This window comes from Plectropomus leopardus, chromosome 22 (genome assembly GCF_026936395.1).
Source record: "Plectropomus leopardus strain MGB_pleo_1.0 chromosome 22, ASM2693639v1, whole genome shotgun sequence".
NCBI lineage: Eukaryota > Metazoa > Chordata > Actinopteri > Perciformes > Serranidae > Plectropomus > Plectropomus leopardus.
Genome location: NC_142197.1, coordinates 7,899,455 through 7,915,723, shown reverse-complemented (window position 1 = coordinate 7,915,723; position 16,269 = coordinate 7,899,455). Strand labels below are relative to the sequence as shown.

The 16,269-nt window shown below is 37.9% G+C and overlaps 2 protein-coding genes across 3 annotated transcripts in view; one reads left to right on the top strand and one right to left on the bottom strand.

Annotated features, from left to right (window-relative positions):
- Positions 1 to 8,718, bottom strand: part of kdm7aa (lysine (K)-specific demethylase 7Aa) — a 32,627-nt gene extending 23,909 nt beyond the window's left edge. Inside the window, exon 1 of the mRNA XM_042511691.2 lies at positions 6,655 to 8,718. Within this exon, the coding sequence (XP_042367625.2) occupies positions 6,655 to 6,752 (98 nt within the window). The 5' untranslated portion in view covers positions 6,753 to 8,718. The remainder of the gene's footprint in view (positions 1 to 6,654) is intronic.
- A 757-nt stretch (positions 8,719 to 9,475) lies between these two features.
- On the top strand, positions 9,476 to 15,842 carry LOC121961591 (endoplasmic reticulum-Golgi intermediate compartment protein 2-like). 2 transcript variants are annotated; one of them, XM_042511648.2, is made up of 14 exons: positions 9,476 to 9,629; positions 10,775 to 10,907; positions 10,993 to 11,101; positions 11,185 to 11,231; positions 11,343 to 11,410; positions 11,528 to 11,568; positions 12,245 to 12,346; positions 12,828 to 12,923; positions 13,095 to 13,150; positions 13,973 to 14,071; positions 14,371 to 14,468; positions 14,575 to 14,737; positions 15,262 to 15,341; positions 15,464 to 15,842. In XM_042511648.2, the coding sequence occupies exons 2-14, from the start codon at positions 10,802 to 10,804 to the stop codon at positions 15,542 to 15,544; spliced, it is 1,146 nt and encodes a 381-aa protein (XP_042367582.1). In that variant the 5' UTR covers positions 9,476 to 9,629; positions 10,775 to 10,801; the 3' UTR covers positions 15,545 to 15,842. The 2 variants fall into 2 exon arrangements, with proteins under 2 accessions (XP_042367582.1, XP_087929063.1); XM_088072937.1 differs by having other exon boundaries at positions 10,772 to 10,907.
- Positions 15,843 to 16,269: the final 427 nt, after the last annotated feature.

The window sequence follows — 16,269 nt, the reverse complement described above, 5'->3', positions numbered from 1 at the left end:
GGGGCGTCAGGGAGCCCTGGGGAGTTTTAACAGCTTAATTGTTTTAGGTGCAGGTTGAGTTGAGGCTCCAAGCACCAGGGCTCGACTTTCACACATGTGTTCAACATGGTTGTCTTAAGGCCCCCAGTGCCCCTGTAAAACCTACAAAGGCATCAGTCCTGTGATTGTCCGCAGCTAAAAAACATCAATCGACAAACTCAGTCTGAACTCGCCCAACAGCGTTTTTATAAGGTCCACTGTGTAGGATTTAGGGGGATATATTGGCAGAAATGCAATATGTATGACATGTAACAAAGAATCTTCATGTCTTAATTACCTTAAAATGAGGTGTAACAATACATCAGTCTGAATCAACATATTGATTCAATGACTGACGATCCAATATCACTGATACAAAGTGAAAACATCAATACATGTAATCATTGTTAAGATACCCCTTTGTGGGGCGCTGGGTAGCTCAGTTGAGAGAGTGTGCACCCCAAAAACAAAGGCTGTATGAATTTGTTCCAGCGACCCAGAGATTAGGTCTGACCGCTGGCCCTTTGCTGCATGTCATTCCCACTCTCTCATCCCTGTTTCCTGTCACATCTCTAGCTGTTCTTTCAAATGAAGGCCATAAAAGCCCCCGAAAATTACTAAAAATAAGAAGAAAGATACGCCTTTGCCTTTACTGTGTCACCATTTCTACACAAGCACACCTCTTTACTAAACATTCAAACAGTGCCAGCGGCTGAGCACCAGGCAGGCAGCCAAGAAAAACACACTGAGAATATTGAAAGATGTTTGCTCATACCAATCACAGCCTCTTTAATGGAATCAAATCACTATTGAAGTTTGGAGACTTTGTGATGACAGCAAAATATCTTATCCCTGTCCAAAGAAATTATATAATACTGCATCATGATAAAACTTTTGATTTACACCCCTTGTTTCTATAGTAGCCCAGAATGGGCAAACAACACTGGCTCTATACAGGGTCATTTGAGATTTTGTGTGATTTCGGCCTGTCTCTAACAAGTCGAACAGATCGGATAAACACCGACTTCCAACATGAAATGGCTTTATTTAGCATTTTTACCAGTTTGAATCACCTGGTCTGTTTGTTTTAGAGAGTTTGAGATTAGCAGGTGCTGGGCTAACAGCCCATCTCAATTGTCAAACAACAGGAGAAACACTGATTTGTAAAGTGAAAGTGAGGAGGAGACCTCTGTTAATAATTCAGCTTCCAGTAAAAACCACCTGAACAACAAACACAGATTCCTTCTGTTTTAACTGGGAGAATTTTTAGCTGGTTGCAAATCTGCAATCCTCACTGTTAGATGCCACGAAATCCCTTTAAATTTTACAGTTTCTTTAAATATATCATGGATTACATTGACCTTGTTGTCCTGAACATAGGATGACTAAGAAGTAAACTGTATTACTGAACTGTCCAAATTATTTCCCAGCCAGTTTGTACTGTTGTCCATTGTATGGTTTCAATATGTCACAGAGAGATCCAAATCTGCTCCAAAATTCAGAATCGGCTTAAAGAAGTCTGGCTCTGATTTTTGGTTGCTTTCAATGCACATACAAACAGAATAGACATGAAAATTAAATGGAACACGATTTATTGAGTGATATCTCTTGAGCCGAGCTTGTTTTATGGCAGAACTGCTAAATCTTTTAATATCATAATTCAATCTGACTGCTAATCAATACGGGAGGCTGTTGACCCGTAATCAACATTGATCAAGCTGAATGTAATGCAGTTTCCCTGCCCCCAGAGACAGCCTTGCTAATGAATGTAAACACAGCTTTTAACAGGAGCTATGAGTCCGCTCTTTACTTTGGCCAATTAACTAATCAGACATCCAAACAGATGACCCAAAACGTCTCTTTTCTTGGACAACAGTGGTAAAAAAAAAACAAAGAAGAATCCTTCCGCTCGTCCATCCATCCACTTAGCGTAAACACTAAAAAGCCACTCTGTAGAGGCTATCCATCTCTCTTTGGTATGCTCACAATCTGTGCGACGTTGACGGATGGTGCATTGAACTTGGCTTGCTGAAGCGCCCATCAATCACTACCTCTGTCCCACTGAGTCCCGCTAGACTATCAACACCCCCACCGTCCATACCTAAAGCAGACAACGGGCTGACTGGAGTGGCTGACACCTACGCCGGGGTAAACCCTGAGATCTGACGTGACCCAGTGAGGATTTCCAGCACAGCGCTGACGTAAATTGGCATCTTGCACACAATCCATTTACAGAAGCAGGTCTTGTAATTAGGTGAGGCTCTAAATGGTAAATAACAAGGTTCAAACTAACATTTGTAAACGAAACTACAGGCTCTAGTTAAAAGTTGGTTTTGATGCGTAATGTAGTCCTTCAGGACAGTGATACTCAACCTAGGTACCGAAAGTTGAATCTAGGTCACGAGAAGATTGACAGGAAAGACGAAAACCCAAAACACATTTTTTCCTACACCAACTTTATTTTTTACTTCTATAAAAATGTACTTCTTTGGAAATGGTAGATATTTTTATTGCTTCTGAAGATATTTGTTAAAATTATTCAACAGGGAAAATTTGTCTTTCGTGATTCATACACCTATCAAACAAGTGATGAGCAGTAACACACAAGCATGACATGGACAGCAGTCACAGGGGATCCAGGTGGCGTCACACAAGAATGCAATAACAAAGTTTGCCAAAAATTGCCACAACCATAGAATGAATGACAATAACTGCTCCTGTGATTGCATACATTTACCACAGTCAAAGATGTAGCAGGATCATGGATGAATTTTAATTTTTTAAACTATGTTTGAAAAATGACTAATAAATCTACCCTGTATTTTGTCAAAAGCTATAGAGCTGAACAGTGATCGCCAAGATTTTGAACAGTTCTGGTCCTGGAAGTGAATTTCTCATTCATTCACACCACTGACATATCAGAAAAAATACATATATACAGAGTTTTGAGCCTGAGACAAAGCCAATCAACAATGAGATAAATCAAGAGCCTAAAATATTAATAATAATAATAATATTTTCTCTTAAAACAAGGTTGATATAACACATACTTTGGCTTCTACAGGAGCATATAACATTGTTTCATAGCTTATAGCTCGTGGTAATTCTGCCTTGCATGGCTGCAACACTATGGCTAAAAATCAAACTCTGGATTCAGAACAGGAATGTAATATTCATTTCTAGAATCTCACTGTTGAGCTGTTCATACGACTATGTTTCAGTGATGCATCAAATCTGTATATGTGCTGATAGTTCAACTATAAAATTCAACCGTGAAGTGAACAAGCCACATTAAATACCATTACTGCACATAAAAGTTATGACAAGATTTGTGGAGTGAGGTATCCAGACTTCAAATGTGGGGAAAAGGTAGATCAATACTTGATATTGACAAATACTTAGAGTTGAATCATGATCGTGCAGTAAAAACAGGTTTCCCTACTACATTTCAATTTTACATCATCGACAAAAACATCTCCCATACATGGATTTTAAATGGACCAAGAAAATGTCAGTATTTTTGTGATACAATAGACTCGGGGGCTCATGTGTGTCAATACAAGCTTTTCAGAGCACCTAATCTAGACCAACATGTCTTGTTTTTGCTTTCCAGTTCACGTCACAGATCACTACTCCGACACAGATAAGCCACACAGCGTTTTGCTAACCATGCCCAAATCCAGTTAAAGGCTGTATTGTGTACTGAGATACAGGTGATGGAAAACAGGACACCCTCCAGAAACTGAGGCAGCGAGACAAAGTCCCCAACACAAACACAAACAGCAACTCAGCTAGCAAACTGTCAAACAGGCGCTGGGATTTTGAGCTGCTCTCCCTCCACTTCAGCGGCGTGCCATCATCCACAGCCAGAGAATATCCCTTTCCTTCTGGCCAGCCTCGTGGGAAAGAGGCAGGAAATGTGGCTGGTTTTGGAGCTGTGCTCTGTGTATGTGTATCTGCTTATTAGTCATCAATGGGGGAAGCTCCAACATTTGTTCCTTTTCTTGCCTGCACATGACACACAGCCAGCCAGTCTCTTTTGGCTCCGATGCGCCACAAATTCTGGCCGCCGAGTTTTTTGGCAGCGCACTTAATGTGGTTACGCAATGGCTTCCGTCATTTCAACACAAGCAAAAACAGATTATTGTATTCATAAACAGTTGCCGTGGAGATGCGCCCACACAGGGTGATTCAAGGGACTGAAGAACGGGATATGTCTAACTTTTGTCTGAGTCCACCTATGGACTTCCACATCAATAAAGAGTCAGATTTTTTTTAAAAATCAGGTCTTTTTTTGGGTACCTGAGTCTGACACACAGTATGTAATCTGACAACAATTATAATACATGTTCTTAATACTGACAGCAAATCTTGTTGCCTTGTAATAGCCACCTCAGAAGACTTCATAGTGCCAAATAAAGTGATGCAACCTGATTACTAATTTAAAAGAAAAATAAAAGAGATAATTGCAGATTTCTAACCAGATTTGTATCAAAACAATGTGGTTAGTATGTGTAGACTAACTGAGGTGAACGGCCCTTTATGTAACCAGTGTCCAAATATCTCTCCTCATCCTGTGGAGTTGCGCAGGCTCTCAAGCTGTTGCTTAAACTATGGCTGAACTTCTGCATTTTCCTATTGCCCACCACCACAGACACACAGAGTACAGTACACCTGTCCCTCTCTCTTTCTCAAACTTAGTCCAAAATCAATCAAATAGTAAACTCAAACTGCACTGAATAATATAAATCAAGATCATGTCACTAAACTGCCTATTTTTCTACTAAAATGTTTTCAGAAACATATTTTTGTGCACTGTTTGTCTGTAATAACGAGAGTTTGTGCACAGAATGTGGGCGCCATACTGCTTCTTGCACAGTGAAAACAAAGGCTGAAAAACTGAGATCAAACAGCACAACTAAGCTGATTAAATATGAACCAAGATTATGTTCGTGCGTTGCATATTTCTTGCCTCATGTTTTCAGAATCATGTTTTAGCTTACCATTTAGCCATAGAACATGATTGTTTGTTACCGGCTGGCAGCCATTGTATTGAACGGATAAGATCGCATTACATTGGGCATCAGCAGGAGCGTCTACTGGTCTGGTAGGGCACAGTGCATTTTGGTTGTTGTAGGTTTTCTAACTAGCTACCTTTTTTCTAGTCGTGTAGCCCTGGTTCAAAAGTATTCGCATTGTTTCGTTTTCTATTAATCTGCCATCGTTGAAGTACGCAATGCTGTCAAGTATGTTGCTATGAGCTTTGTCTGTTATTATTTAAAGTAAACTCTTTTTGATCAATTAACTGATTGCTCATTTTGACAACAATCAATTTAAGATAAGTGTATCCAATTTGTAACCCTACTTTTTTTAAATTTGTGATACACTTTTGTATCTAGGTCACTTTGTCACACCAAAACAGTACAGAATGATCTTCATCCCACATCATGAGCTGTTCATCATCGTATCGGGTGTGGACTAGATGCATGACATTTTACTCTGCCATACATGCTCAGATGAACAAAATATCTTTATTACACAATAATGAATTTCCCATAATAATTTTGACATCCACCACCCACACACCCCCTCACACACAGCATGAATCATAAAAAGCATCTATTACACCACTGCTCCACTAATCAGTAATGAGGATAGGACATTTAAAAAGGAGAAATGAGGACAAAAAACGATCACAATCACTTCTGAGACTTGTGTGTGACTGGTACCTTTAAATAGTCCCCCTGATCACCACTAGGGGTCCCCTACCATGTGCCTCCTCTGCCTGAAAGGGGGATTTAAATTTCTCAAGCTGTCAATCAAAAGGCCGACCATAACAAGCTCCTTGTTCTCTCCCATTTGCTTTCTAATAACATAAACCAACAAAAACACATCAAAATCCAAAAAAAACCTCACACTGCAAACATATCTTGGAAATATTCAGCTTTACAAATTAATTTCAACAAATCGGGCATGACAATAACCAACATAATGAGCCCAAACAGATGGAACTTGTTTATGAAATGTAGTTTAATAAAATAAGTTTAAAGTAAAATGTTGTTGCCATTACTTTAAGTAACCTAACTTGGTGAACAAGATTGCGAGCTCAAAGCCACACAGTGGTGCACTGGTTTAACCGGCTTTTAACCCGTTAAATTACAACAAAACCAAGATTAAATTTATATCCAACACGATTACAAGGAGCTGGCAAACATGCAGCAGCCTCTCTGTGTCGCGATGACCCCGCCAAGCTTTTGATCACTCAGGCTGACTGACACAGTTCAGCAATCCTGATAGATCCGTGTATTTAAAACTATTTGCTTTTGGCTCTATTTGTGTCAATAACGTTAAATATCAACATGAGTACACAAGCCGGGTACATGTTGGGGAGTTTTTATCTCACTGGCAGAACAATGGGGTCAATTAAAGCAAATTTCAGAGAGAGAAACCCCACTTTCTTTCGTAAAGTCGTGTCAATAGACGGTTTAAAACCCCCGTCGCCCAACGCTAGCGCTAGCAAGCTAAGTTAGCTACCAGTCAACACCGCTCACACAACCGTCGCCTTTCTTCAATAAACAACCAGTGTTTGTCGTTTCCAACGAGCCACATCTCTAAAATACATCATAGGCAACGTACCTGCCGTGAAACCAGTCTTTACAGATGTCGCACTCGATCATAAACCGGCTCACATCGTAGGGCTGCCGGCAGACACAGTACAGCGGGGCCGCCGCCATCTTCCTACTGTCCCCAAACAACGCAGGAATGAAGCGGGGCGGGGATTTAACCCACCGTCCGGAAACACCCGAACGGAGAGCCGAGCGGACACGAGCCCCTCCATTCTAGGCAATCCCACCTCTGACGTCAGTTTCCAAATTATTCATTTCCATCTGGTTGTGTGGGCACACACTAACAATAGACACAAACTTTTTCCAACAAAGGAATTACATAATAGCGTTGTTTGGGGGATTTTGTCAATATTACGATCAGCAAAATCTGAATATTTTTAGTTTAAATAAAGAATGTTGTGCTTTGTTGTCCTGGTTACTATGTGTACTCTGTGTATTAAGAGCAACAAAAATATTATTGTTATGGCAACATTATTTGAGTATCATGTGTATTATACGATCAAAACGTTGCACAATTGCAGGGATTTTTAATCCTTTGAAACCTGAAAATTGGTTTGTTTTCTTTCAAAAAGATGGGGAGAAAAAAAAGTTACAAAAAATTACCTGAAAAAAAAGTTTTATTTTCTGAAAATATTAAGCAGCCCGATACTGTAAATATAAGGCTGATAAAAAAGGTAAGCACATGATCTAAAAAAAAATTACAGAGTTTTTTGTTTCTGTATCATAATCTTACACACAGAATTATAATATTCTAAATATATTTTTCTGGAAAATTTTCCCTAATTTATTACAATTTTCTAATAATTCAAGCCCTTTTTAAAACAAATTTTCTTCATCAACTTTTACTAATATCTTGCAATTTGTGGAACATTTCTCCCCAAGTTGGTCATCACTTTTCCCCCTGTGTTTTTGAAAGAAATCAAACCAGTTTGCTCAGGTTTTAAAGATTTAACACTGTACGGATCTTCTGTCTGCATATACTTTGATGGACAGGCATTTAAAAATATCTATTGTAGTCATAAAAAGTAATTCCTTAAATATTAATATCATACTGTTTTCAATTAAGGAGACAAAAAATGAACAAAAATACACCGTATGTTGTTAAGCCATGTGTAAAAAGTGTTTTAGCTGACTGAAACTCGCTGAAAGTCCCTACTTAAAAATGTGCATCATCAGCAGTGACTTATCAGAAGCCTAAAGGTGCAGCTGATGTGATGTAAAGAGAGAAAAAAAAAGCATAACTGTGTCACAAATCCAAAGCTGCCCCATCAGCAGAATATTTGCACAGTTGCAGAGTTTATCTTCCTTGTGTTCTCACACCTCTTCTCAGCAGAGAGCGAGCTCCTCTGATGATAGTCTGTGGCAGACGCTGCAGAAGAGCACAACCAAAACGCAATATCCACCCCTGGTATGTCTCCATGGAGCGTGTCTGACATGCCCTACGTGCTTGTGTGGTGAATAGCAATGGGACCACCGACCCACAGCTTGATCTGTGAGCTGACAGCACCCATCCCCCCACACGCCCATCTGTGCTGCTCTGCATAGGCAAGCAGGCTCGGTGCATGCAGGGACTCATGAGCACTCACTGCACTGGAGACACATGTGATTCACCCAGTTCTTCTGCACATCTCAATTGTTTTTTTTTTTCTTTGGTGCAGCCTGCAGCGGGATGTAAACATCTCCTTTGTCCTTAGGGTGATAATAGCAGCCTGCACCAGTAGATCGTTATCATGTCTTCACATTAGGTTTATTTTCTTGTCAATGGGAGCAGTGCAATGACATGTCTGGTGTGTAGATCCACCGCATGCCTGTAAACACTCCTCCTGGAAGTTAATTATGCCTCGTAAGTGGAGGTCAGAACTTCTTTGTTAGATGTTAGATGTGTTCGTGCCACCTTTGATGAATGGAGATTCACACTAATACAGGGCCATAGCCATGGAGGCAACATCGGGGGACCAAGTTTACCCTGGGAAAAAAAAATATTAAAAAATTAATTTCCTATTATATTATTTATCATAAGCTTGCACAGCTTCACAGGATACTATATGAGCATGTAATAAATGAAAGATACTACAGCCTAAATAAATTGCATAGGTAAAGCAAGATAAAGGATTAACACTTTACTTAGACTTCACTTTGGCTATCTGACAAATATGACAAAATAAAGACATTAACATGAGTTGAATACACTGTGAACACCATTATTGTCGCTGGTTTGATGTCTTTACATAGCAAGAAATTTGTAAGAAGTTGCTGAAAGTTACCTAAAAAAAGGAATAAAAAACAAAAACACACAAGAACATCACTTGACAAATTGCAGAAAATTAACCTAATTTTAAATATATAATTATTAAGTTTACCATTGGAGATTGAACATGTAAAAAGTGAGGAAATAATATATTATAAAATATACTTTTATAATATAAATGATTTATGATTAAATATATATAAATATCTCTGATTATGATGATGATTGTTATTGTTATTATTATTATTATTGTATTTTTTCTTCATCAAACTTTAAAAAAATGGATCAGATATTGACTTTTTTGGTAACTGTGATGGTGGAACAAGTATCATATTGTAGAAATACAGTGTAAAATACTCTAATACACCTAAAAGCATTCAAAATTATTCTTTTATTATTATTATTATTATTATTATATATTGCTTATCATATTGTACAATTAAATCAAAATACCTTACATGATACAGAGGGGCATCAGTTTTAGTATTAAGTTGAGGCGCCACCTCGTGACTAAATAGCGACATTGTTCTCTGCGCGTTCATGCCATGCGGGCGCGCACGCTACGCACATACTGACGTCATTACTTACCCAAACAAGGCAGGCGCGAGCCCGCCCCCTCTCTGTGAGCACCATGGATGTGTTATGGTGCACTGAAATCATCATTTGACAGCAGCTGTAACTTATCGAGCATGGCTTCCGGAGATTCTGCACCGCGGTTTAACATCTAAATATAAAAGGTAAGATTATTTGAAATAAAGGTTGTTGTCAAAGCTGCGTGTCTTTAACGAGGCGGTTAACTGTCATAATATCTTTACTTCATGAAACATCTTTGCTGTAAATATCACTTTGCAGCATATATAAATTTATATTGGCTGTATCTTGTAGAAATCTTAATTCTTCTTTTTTTTAATCTATCGTTTTAATGCGATATTATAGAGTAAATACAGATATGTGACATTTAAATGTTAGGATGTCATGTTGAGCCATTTGTTCGCCAGGTGTTCGTGTTGAGCGCATAATTCAGCCTTTCTGATAATAAACAATAATTGCAAAAAAAAAAAAAAAAGGTTTTGATACCAATATTAAAATCGTTTGTGTATATATGGGTGCAATTCTAAAAATCCAGTGTTACTGACAACCTATGTATGTAATGGTAATTAAAAAAAATAGATTCTAATAAAAACAGATTATTATTATTATTATTATAATACGATTATTATTATCATATTTACTTTTTTTTAAATGTATTTCAATACTTGTTTTAGGATACTTCATTTAAAAAAACCCTCAGTTTTGACTGAGGCAACAAAGCTTTAGAAAAATGTTACACCCAAATAAAAAAAATATTGTAACTATATGTAATTAGTTACACATAATTAGATGAAAAAATAAATGTAATTGTTATAGTTGTAACTGAGAGGAAATATTTAATTAAATTACAGCTACTAATCAAAATGTCTAAACGAATATGTTACATCTTTTTTTCTGTGCAAATTTATATGTAGAATGTAACATTAATATAATTTCTTTGCATTTCTTCACTGTGCAGGAATGTCATCTTTAAGAGGAGCCTTTTCCCAGACATTTTTCAGCATTATTACAATTTAAAACATTTGTGAGAAAGGTTATCTAAAAGTAATCAAATGTCATAAGTTACATTACTTTGATTAATTTATTAAAATAGTTATATTAGCTGACTTGTCACATTTTTGACAGGTTAATTAGAAATCTGTAACCTATTAAATGTCAAAAGTAACCTTCCCAACACTAGTTACTGTGTAGTTAGTAAACTGTAATGGTAGAAAGTAGACCTATGAGCGTGTTTGCATGAAATATATGGGTTCTTGCTCTGTAATTGTATTTTTTTTTAATGACTGAGGAGGTGGCGAGCTGAACCTTGAACCTGAACATGAGGCGTCTGTCCCGGAGGAAAGCCTTGAGCTTGGTGAGGGAACTGGACGCCTTCCCCAAAGTGTCCGAGAGCTACGTGGAGACCTCAGCGTCAGGGGGAACAGGTGGGTCACTCCCCTGGAAACACAAACACAACAATAACAGCGACGATATCAGTAACCGTGACCACCGTGTGCGTCTCATCCACAGTGTCGCTGATAGCCTTCGGCGCCATGGCTCTTCTGGCTATCTTAGAGTTCTTTGTTTATAGAGACACTTGGATGAAGTATGAATATGAAGTTGATAAAGATTTTTCCAGGTAAGCTTATTTTCAGAGATATTAAATATTACGCCCCCGCCCCCTGTTGCTATACTGATATTATTCTCACTCCTCATTTACAGCAAATTGAGAATAAATGTTGACATAACAGTCGCCATGAAATGCCAGCGTGAGTATCCTACCTTCTTTGTTATGCACATAAACAAACTACTTATTTAGGTGCATTATATCTGTAAATATGTGTCAGTTGCGTGCATGCATTTTATGTCTGTGGCTGCAGATGTCGGAGCAGATATTTTGGACTTGGCTGAGACCATGATCACATCCAGCGGCCTGCAGTACGAGCCCGTGAGTGACGCGTGTCTCCAAACATTAGAACGTGATTAAACTGCTTTTTCTTTCTTTCTTTTTAGAGATGTATCTCTTCTTTGTGTGTGTGTGTGTGTGTTGTGTGTTTTTTTCCAGGTTATTTTTGAACTGACTCCACAACAGAGACGGTGGCAAAGGTAAGCTGTCACAGAAAGATACTTTAGTAAAGCACTATCGCCTAACACTGTGTTGTCTAATTTGAAGGCTTCTGCATTGTCATGTTTTATGTTTAAATTCAGTTTTACTTCAGCCCCAAATTATCATTTGTTTATCAATAACTCACCCAGAGAACGACGAATCCAAAAAGTCATAGTGTTTTTGTTTACTAACAGCAAAAGTACTGGATAAATGAGGATTATTCTGCATGAGTTGTGTGTGAGTTTGTAAACAGATGTTTTGATGCAGTTTTGCTGCCGTTAACATGGAGCTCATTTGACTTCAGTTCATCACGAATTTTCTCAGTTTTTGAATTCCTCGTTCATCATTAGGGCATGTTAAAAAAACAAAATTTATTTCACAAACACAGGGCCAGTAATCAATATAAAAATGATCAGTCTGTGGGTTAAGAGTTCCTTTAAAAGGCGAATTTAAGGTGATAACACTTGCAGGCACTGAAGAGGAACATTTTTTTGCGGCCATGCAAAGTTGAATCTTTAGTTCTAATAATGTCGTGTTTCCTTGTCCTGTCAAAGACGTTTGTAGTTGTTTTTGAAGCGCCCGAATTTTAGCAGCAGTCAGTCAAACTTGCAGAGCTACATTCAGATGTAGCTTGACAACATGTTGCCGACCTGTTTTGTTTTTTATTTTCCTCAGGACGCTGCTTCTCATTCAGAACAGACTGAGAGAGGAACATGCTCTTCAGGAAGTGCTTTACAAAACTCTCCTCAAAGGAGGACCCACTGCCCTGCCCCCACGGTCAGTTACAGAAATAAATATTGTCTTTTTTAGTGGTAGCTTTTTCATAAATCCTACAGAAAAAAAATACTGTTCTCTGCACCAATGGCGTAGGTTTTGTTTCAAGACAGGGAGGGACACTTATGAAATATGGTGTTTTGAGGCCTTCGCCCAGCAAATTTTAAGCATTAAATATTTAATTTTCTGTTGGATTTTTTTGTGCCAGAGTGTGCTTTTTTGCATCCATTTACAGTGAAATCCTCTTTAATTTCTTCAAAATTAAAAGTCTCTTGCTATATCAATGTTTTAGGGGGAAGAAACACATACAAACACATATTTTACATTTTAAGGGGGATGTGTCTACCTGAAATCCACACCTATACTCTGCACAGAATCAAGTTTAATTTTCTGCATATATTACCAGCCTGATACTGTAAATATAAGGCTGATATAAAGTTAAGGAGTCAAATTTTGTGCTCAATAATTTTGTGTGTGTGTGTAGGGAGGATGCTTCTATGGAGCCGCTTGATGCTTGCAGGATACACGGACATGTTTACGTCAATAAGGTGGCGGGAAACCTGCACATCACTGTGGGAAAGTAAGGAATGAGAGGAATTGTCAAAAAGAGGCTGACAGATATAACTTGAGGTCGCTCAGTAATTTCTCACTGTGATCTAACTGTAGAATTCGTTTTCATTTTAAAAATAGACGCAATTATACAGAGCTTTTGTTGACACCAGTGTACTAATGCGTCTTTATTCCTTTTCAGACCCATTCATCATCCTCAGGGTCATGCCCATATTGCAGCTTTTGTGAGCCACGAGTGTATGTAACTGTTTTTCTAATTACGTTTGCATATTTTCTTTCTTTTAAAAAAAGAATCTGATCATGATTCAACAAAAATTATGATTGCTAATTTGAAAAAGAGATGACAGGTGTTTATTGCATTCATCATCCTCAGGGCGTTTCATTTGCAGAATATGAAAGATGATTTTTACGTCAATGATACGATTAAATGTTGCATGTTTAGATATGTTAGATATGTTATTAATAATCAGTCATTCCAGATTTCTGCCTACCATGGCTTTAACCCTTTAAAACCTGAGCGACTTTGTTGGATTTCTTTAAAAAATATAGGAAGAAGACAATGAGCAACTTTGGAAGAAATAACTCAAAGAATGAGCAAGAAATTTGTTAAAAAATAAAAAAATAAAAGAAAAAGAAAATAAAAAAATACCAGAAAAAGAGCAAGACCAATAACAAAATAAAAATAAAAATAATTCTGTACCAAATATTAAAATATGTAATTATGATAATTGTAACTATAATTTTCTTGAAATTGTTCCCTGGGTTTTAAAAGTAATTTTTTAAACCTACTAATTTCTTGCAACTTTCAGGATATGTGTTGCCAAGTTGCTCACTGTCTTTTTTTTTCATGTATTCAAAATAAATTTTAAAGGTTTTAATGCTTATGAATGGCCTCTTAGGGAAAAAAAAACTGATGTTAATCCAGGTTTCAAAGGGTTAAACAGCAACTATACATACAGGCCTACAGCGCAGATTTCTCTCCAGGCTGACTTAGAGCTCGCTCAGTGATTCTCCGCGGCCTTGATTGAACCTGAGCGTCCTCTCATCTTTGTGTTACAGCGTACAACTTCTCCCATCGAATAGACCATTTATCTTTTGGGGAGGAGATACCGGGCATCATCAATCCTCTGGATGGCACAGAGAAAATCACCTTTAACAGTGAGTTACTGCTGTGTTTCCAGAGTTGGGAGAGGATAAAACATATGATGGAGGTTTCTGCCGAATTAATGACGCGTTGTGACATTTATTGAATCATGAGCTGAGTCAGACTGTCCTTAGATCACCTTGGATGAGCACTGCTAAGGGGGCATTACTGTAAGGAGGTTTTCTTTAAAGATGATGGAAATGATTAAGTTTCATTATGAGTTTCTTTAGCTGTAGTTTAAGTATTTTTCCTCCTTGAAATTGATTCAAAAATGTGAGTTTTGCACACTATTCCTTGCTGTGTTTTACTCCAGATAATCAGATGTTCCAGTACTTCATCACAGTGGTTCCAACCAGACTGAACACGTACAAGATATCTGCAGACACACACCAGTTTTCTGTCACTGAGCGGGTGAGTGAAAATACCCCAAAACCACAGCACCACAAGGGGAGTGATAAGATAGAGGATTGAAGAAAAAGCTGGGACAAAACTAACCACCATTCTGTCTCTTTCCAAGGAGCGGGTGATAAACCACGCGGCGGGCAGTCACGGCGTTTCCGGCATCTTCATTAAGTACGACACCAGCTCTCTGATGGTGACGGTCAGCGAGCAGCATATGCCGCTGTGGCAGTTCCTGGTGCGACTGTGCGGCATTATCGGGGGGATCTTCTCCACCACAGGCAAGTCTGGTTTCACCTGCAACCACATTAATCTGTTTGTGTTATTTTACCAGGGATAGTACGGATAAATACTCTCACAAATGAAGAAGAAATGCAGCTTACCTGATGTATAGATGGAGTTATTTGCAGGCCCTAAAACAACTACTACACTGTATAAAAGTAGTAGTTTAAACTAGGATTGACTTAAACGAATACATCAACCCTCAAATGATTGTTTGTGTATCGATTACTCACCACTTGTTATGTTCAATTCGTGAAGATAACTTCGCTTTTCTAATATGCCTCAACTGTGAACAAAGAATCCAAAAACAGAGAAAATTCTTGATGAATTAAAGTCATAGGGGTCCGTGTTTAACATCAGCAAAACCACATCAAAACATCAGTTTACAAACTCTTACACAACTCGTGCAGTATAATCCAAGTCTCATTTATCCAGTCATATGCTCAGATCTTTTTGTGTGATATTTTGTGTGTCTAAATTCATCTACCTATCTATTAATCTGTGTGTTCCTCTCTCTTCACAGGCATGCTTCATGGGCTGGTTGGCTTCTTTTTTGATGTTATCTGCTGTCGCCTCAAACTTGGAGTCTACAGACCCAGAGAGGTGAGTCTCTACAGTCTGTGGCCTTTACCATATCCAAAATCTAGGTTTCTCCATCACTGTAATACAAAGCATTGTAAACTTCACAATAACAAATGGACTTACCTGTACTGACTCTATTCTAGGACGTGCAACTACACAATCAGATGAACAGTCTAAACAATCATCAGACTCCTTTGTTGGCTGAAGATGTCCCTCAGGAGTAGCTGGTTTTCACTGACCAGGCTTTAGGCCATCACCAGACATCTTCAGTACGTCATTAAATTTTGTTTTTCTACTGAAAAAGGCTAAGCTGTGTGTTTAACACTGTGTTAACCTGAAAAAGTTAAATCCACATCATTGCTCTTTAGAAAAATGTGTTTCGTGTGACTTCAGTCAGATGTGTTTTTAAACGTTATTTCCTTTCTGTAATGTGTTTTGTTTCTTTAGAAATGTTTTAGGCTTTCTCTTCCATTTACTGTAATAGCACATAATTCTGTTTGGTTGTCTGAATTAAAGTTTAAATATCAAAGAAATTAAAAACACCAGTGAGGTTTTTTCCCCAAAGCATTAGCAATATAGAAAAAAATTAAATCTTCAGGTAAGTCAAAGAGATGTGGATGGTCTTCAAATCTCTACGGTGTGACACATACAATTATGCAAGTCATATTTAAAGGATTACTGCAATGGAAGCAGAAGATTATGAAATGGGAAACCAAATCATATTGCACTAATTTAGTATTAATGTCACTCCCCATCTAAGAAAAAATGTGCATTTTCACACACAGTAAAAACTGTATTCTCTTTTGATTGCAGAGGTGAGTGTGTTAATGCTCATCACTGGCATTTTTATGTGTAATATGAGCTTATTGGTAAATTAACAAGATTATAAAGAGTTTGAATAGCTTGAGAGTTAAATAAATAAGATAATCTGAAGCCTGGAGACACAACA

Excerpts from the sequence above, each read along its gene's own strand:
- LOC121961591 (XM_042511648.2), top strand. The coding sequence starts at position 10,802 with ATGAGGCGTCTGTCCCGGAGGAAAGCCTTGAGCTTGGTGAGGGAACTG. Across the intron at positions 11,232-11,342 it reads AGTCGCCATGAAATGCCAGC|ATGTCGGAGCAGATATTTTG; the intron begins GTGAGTATCCTA and ends CTGTGGCTGCAG. Across the intron at positions 12,924-13,094 it reads CTGCACATCACTGTGGGAAA|ACCCATTCATCATCCTCAGG; the intron begins GTAAGGAATGAG and ends ATTCCTTTTCAG.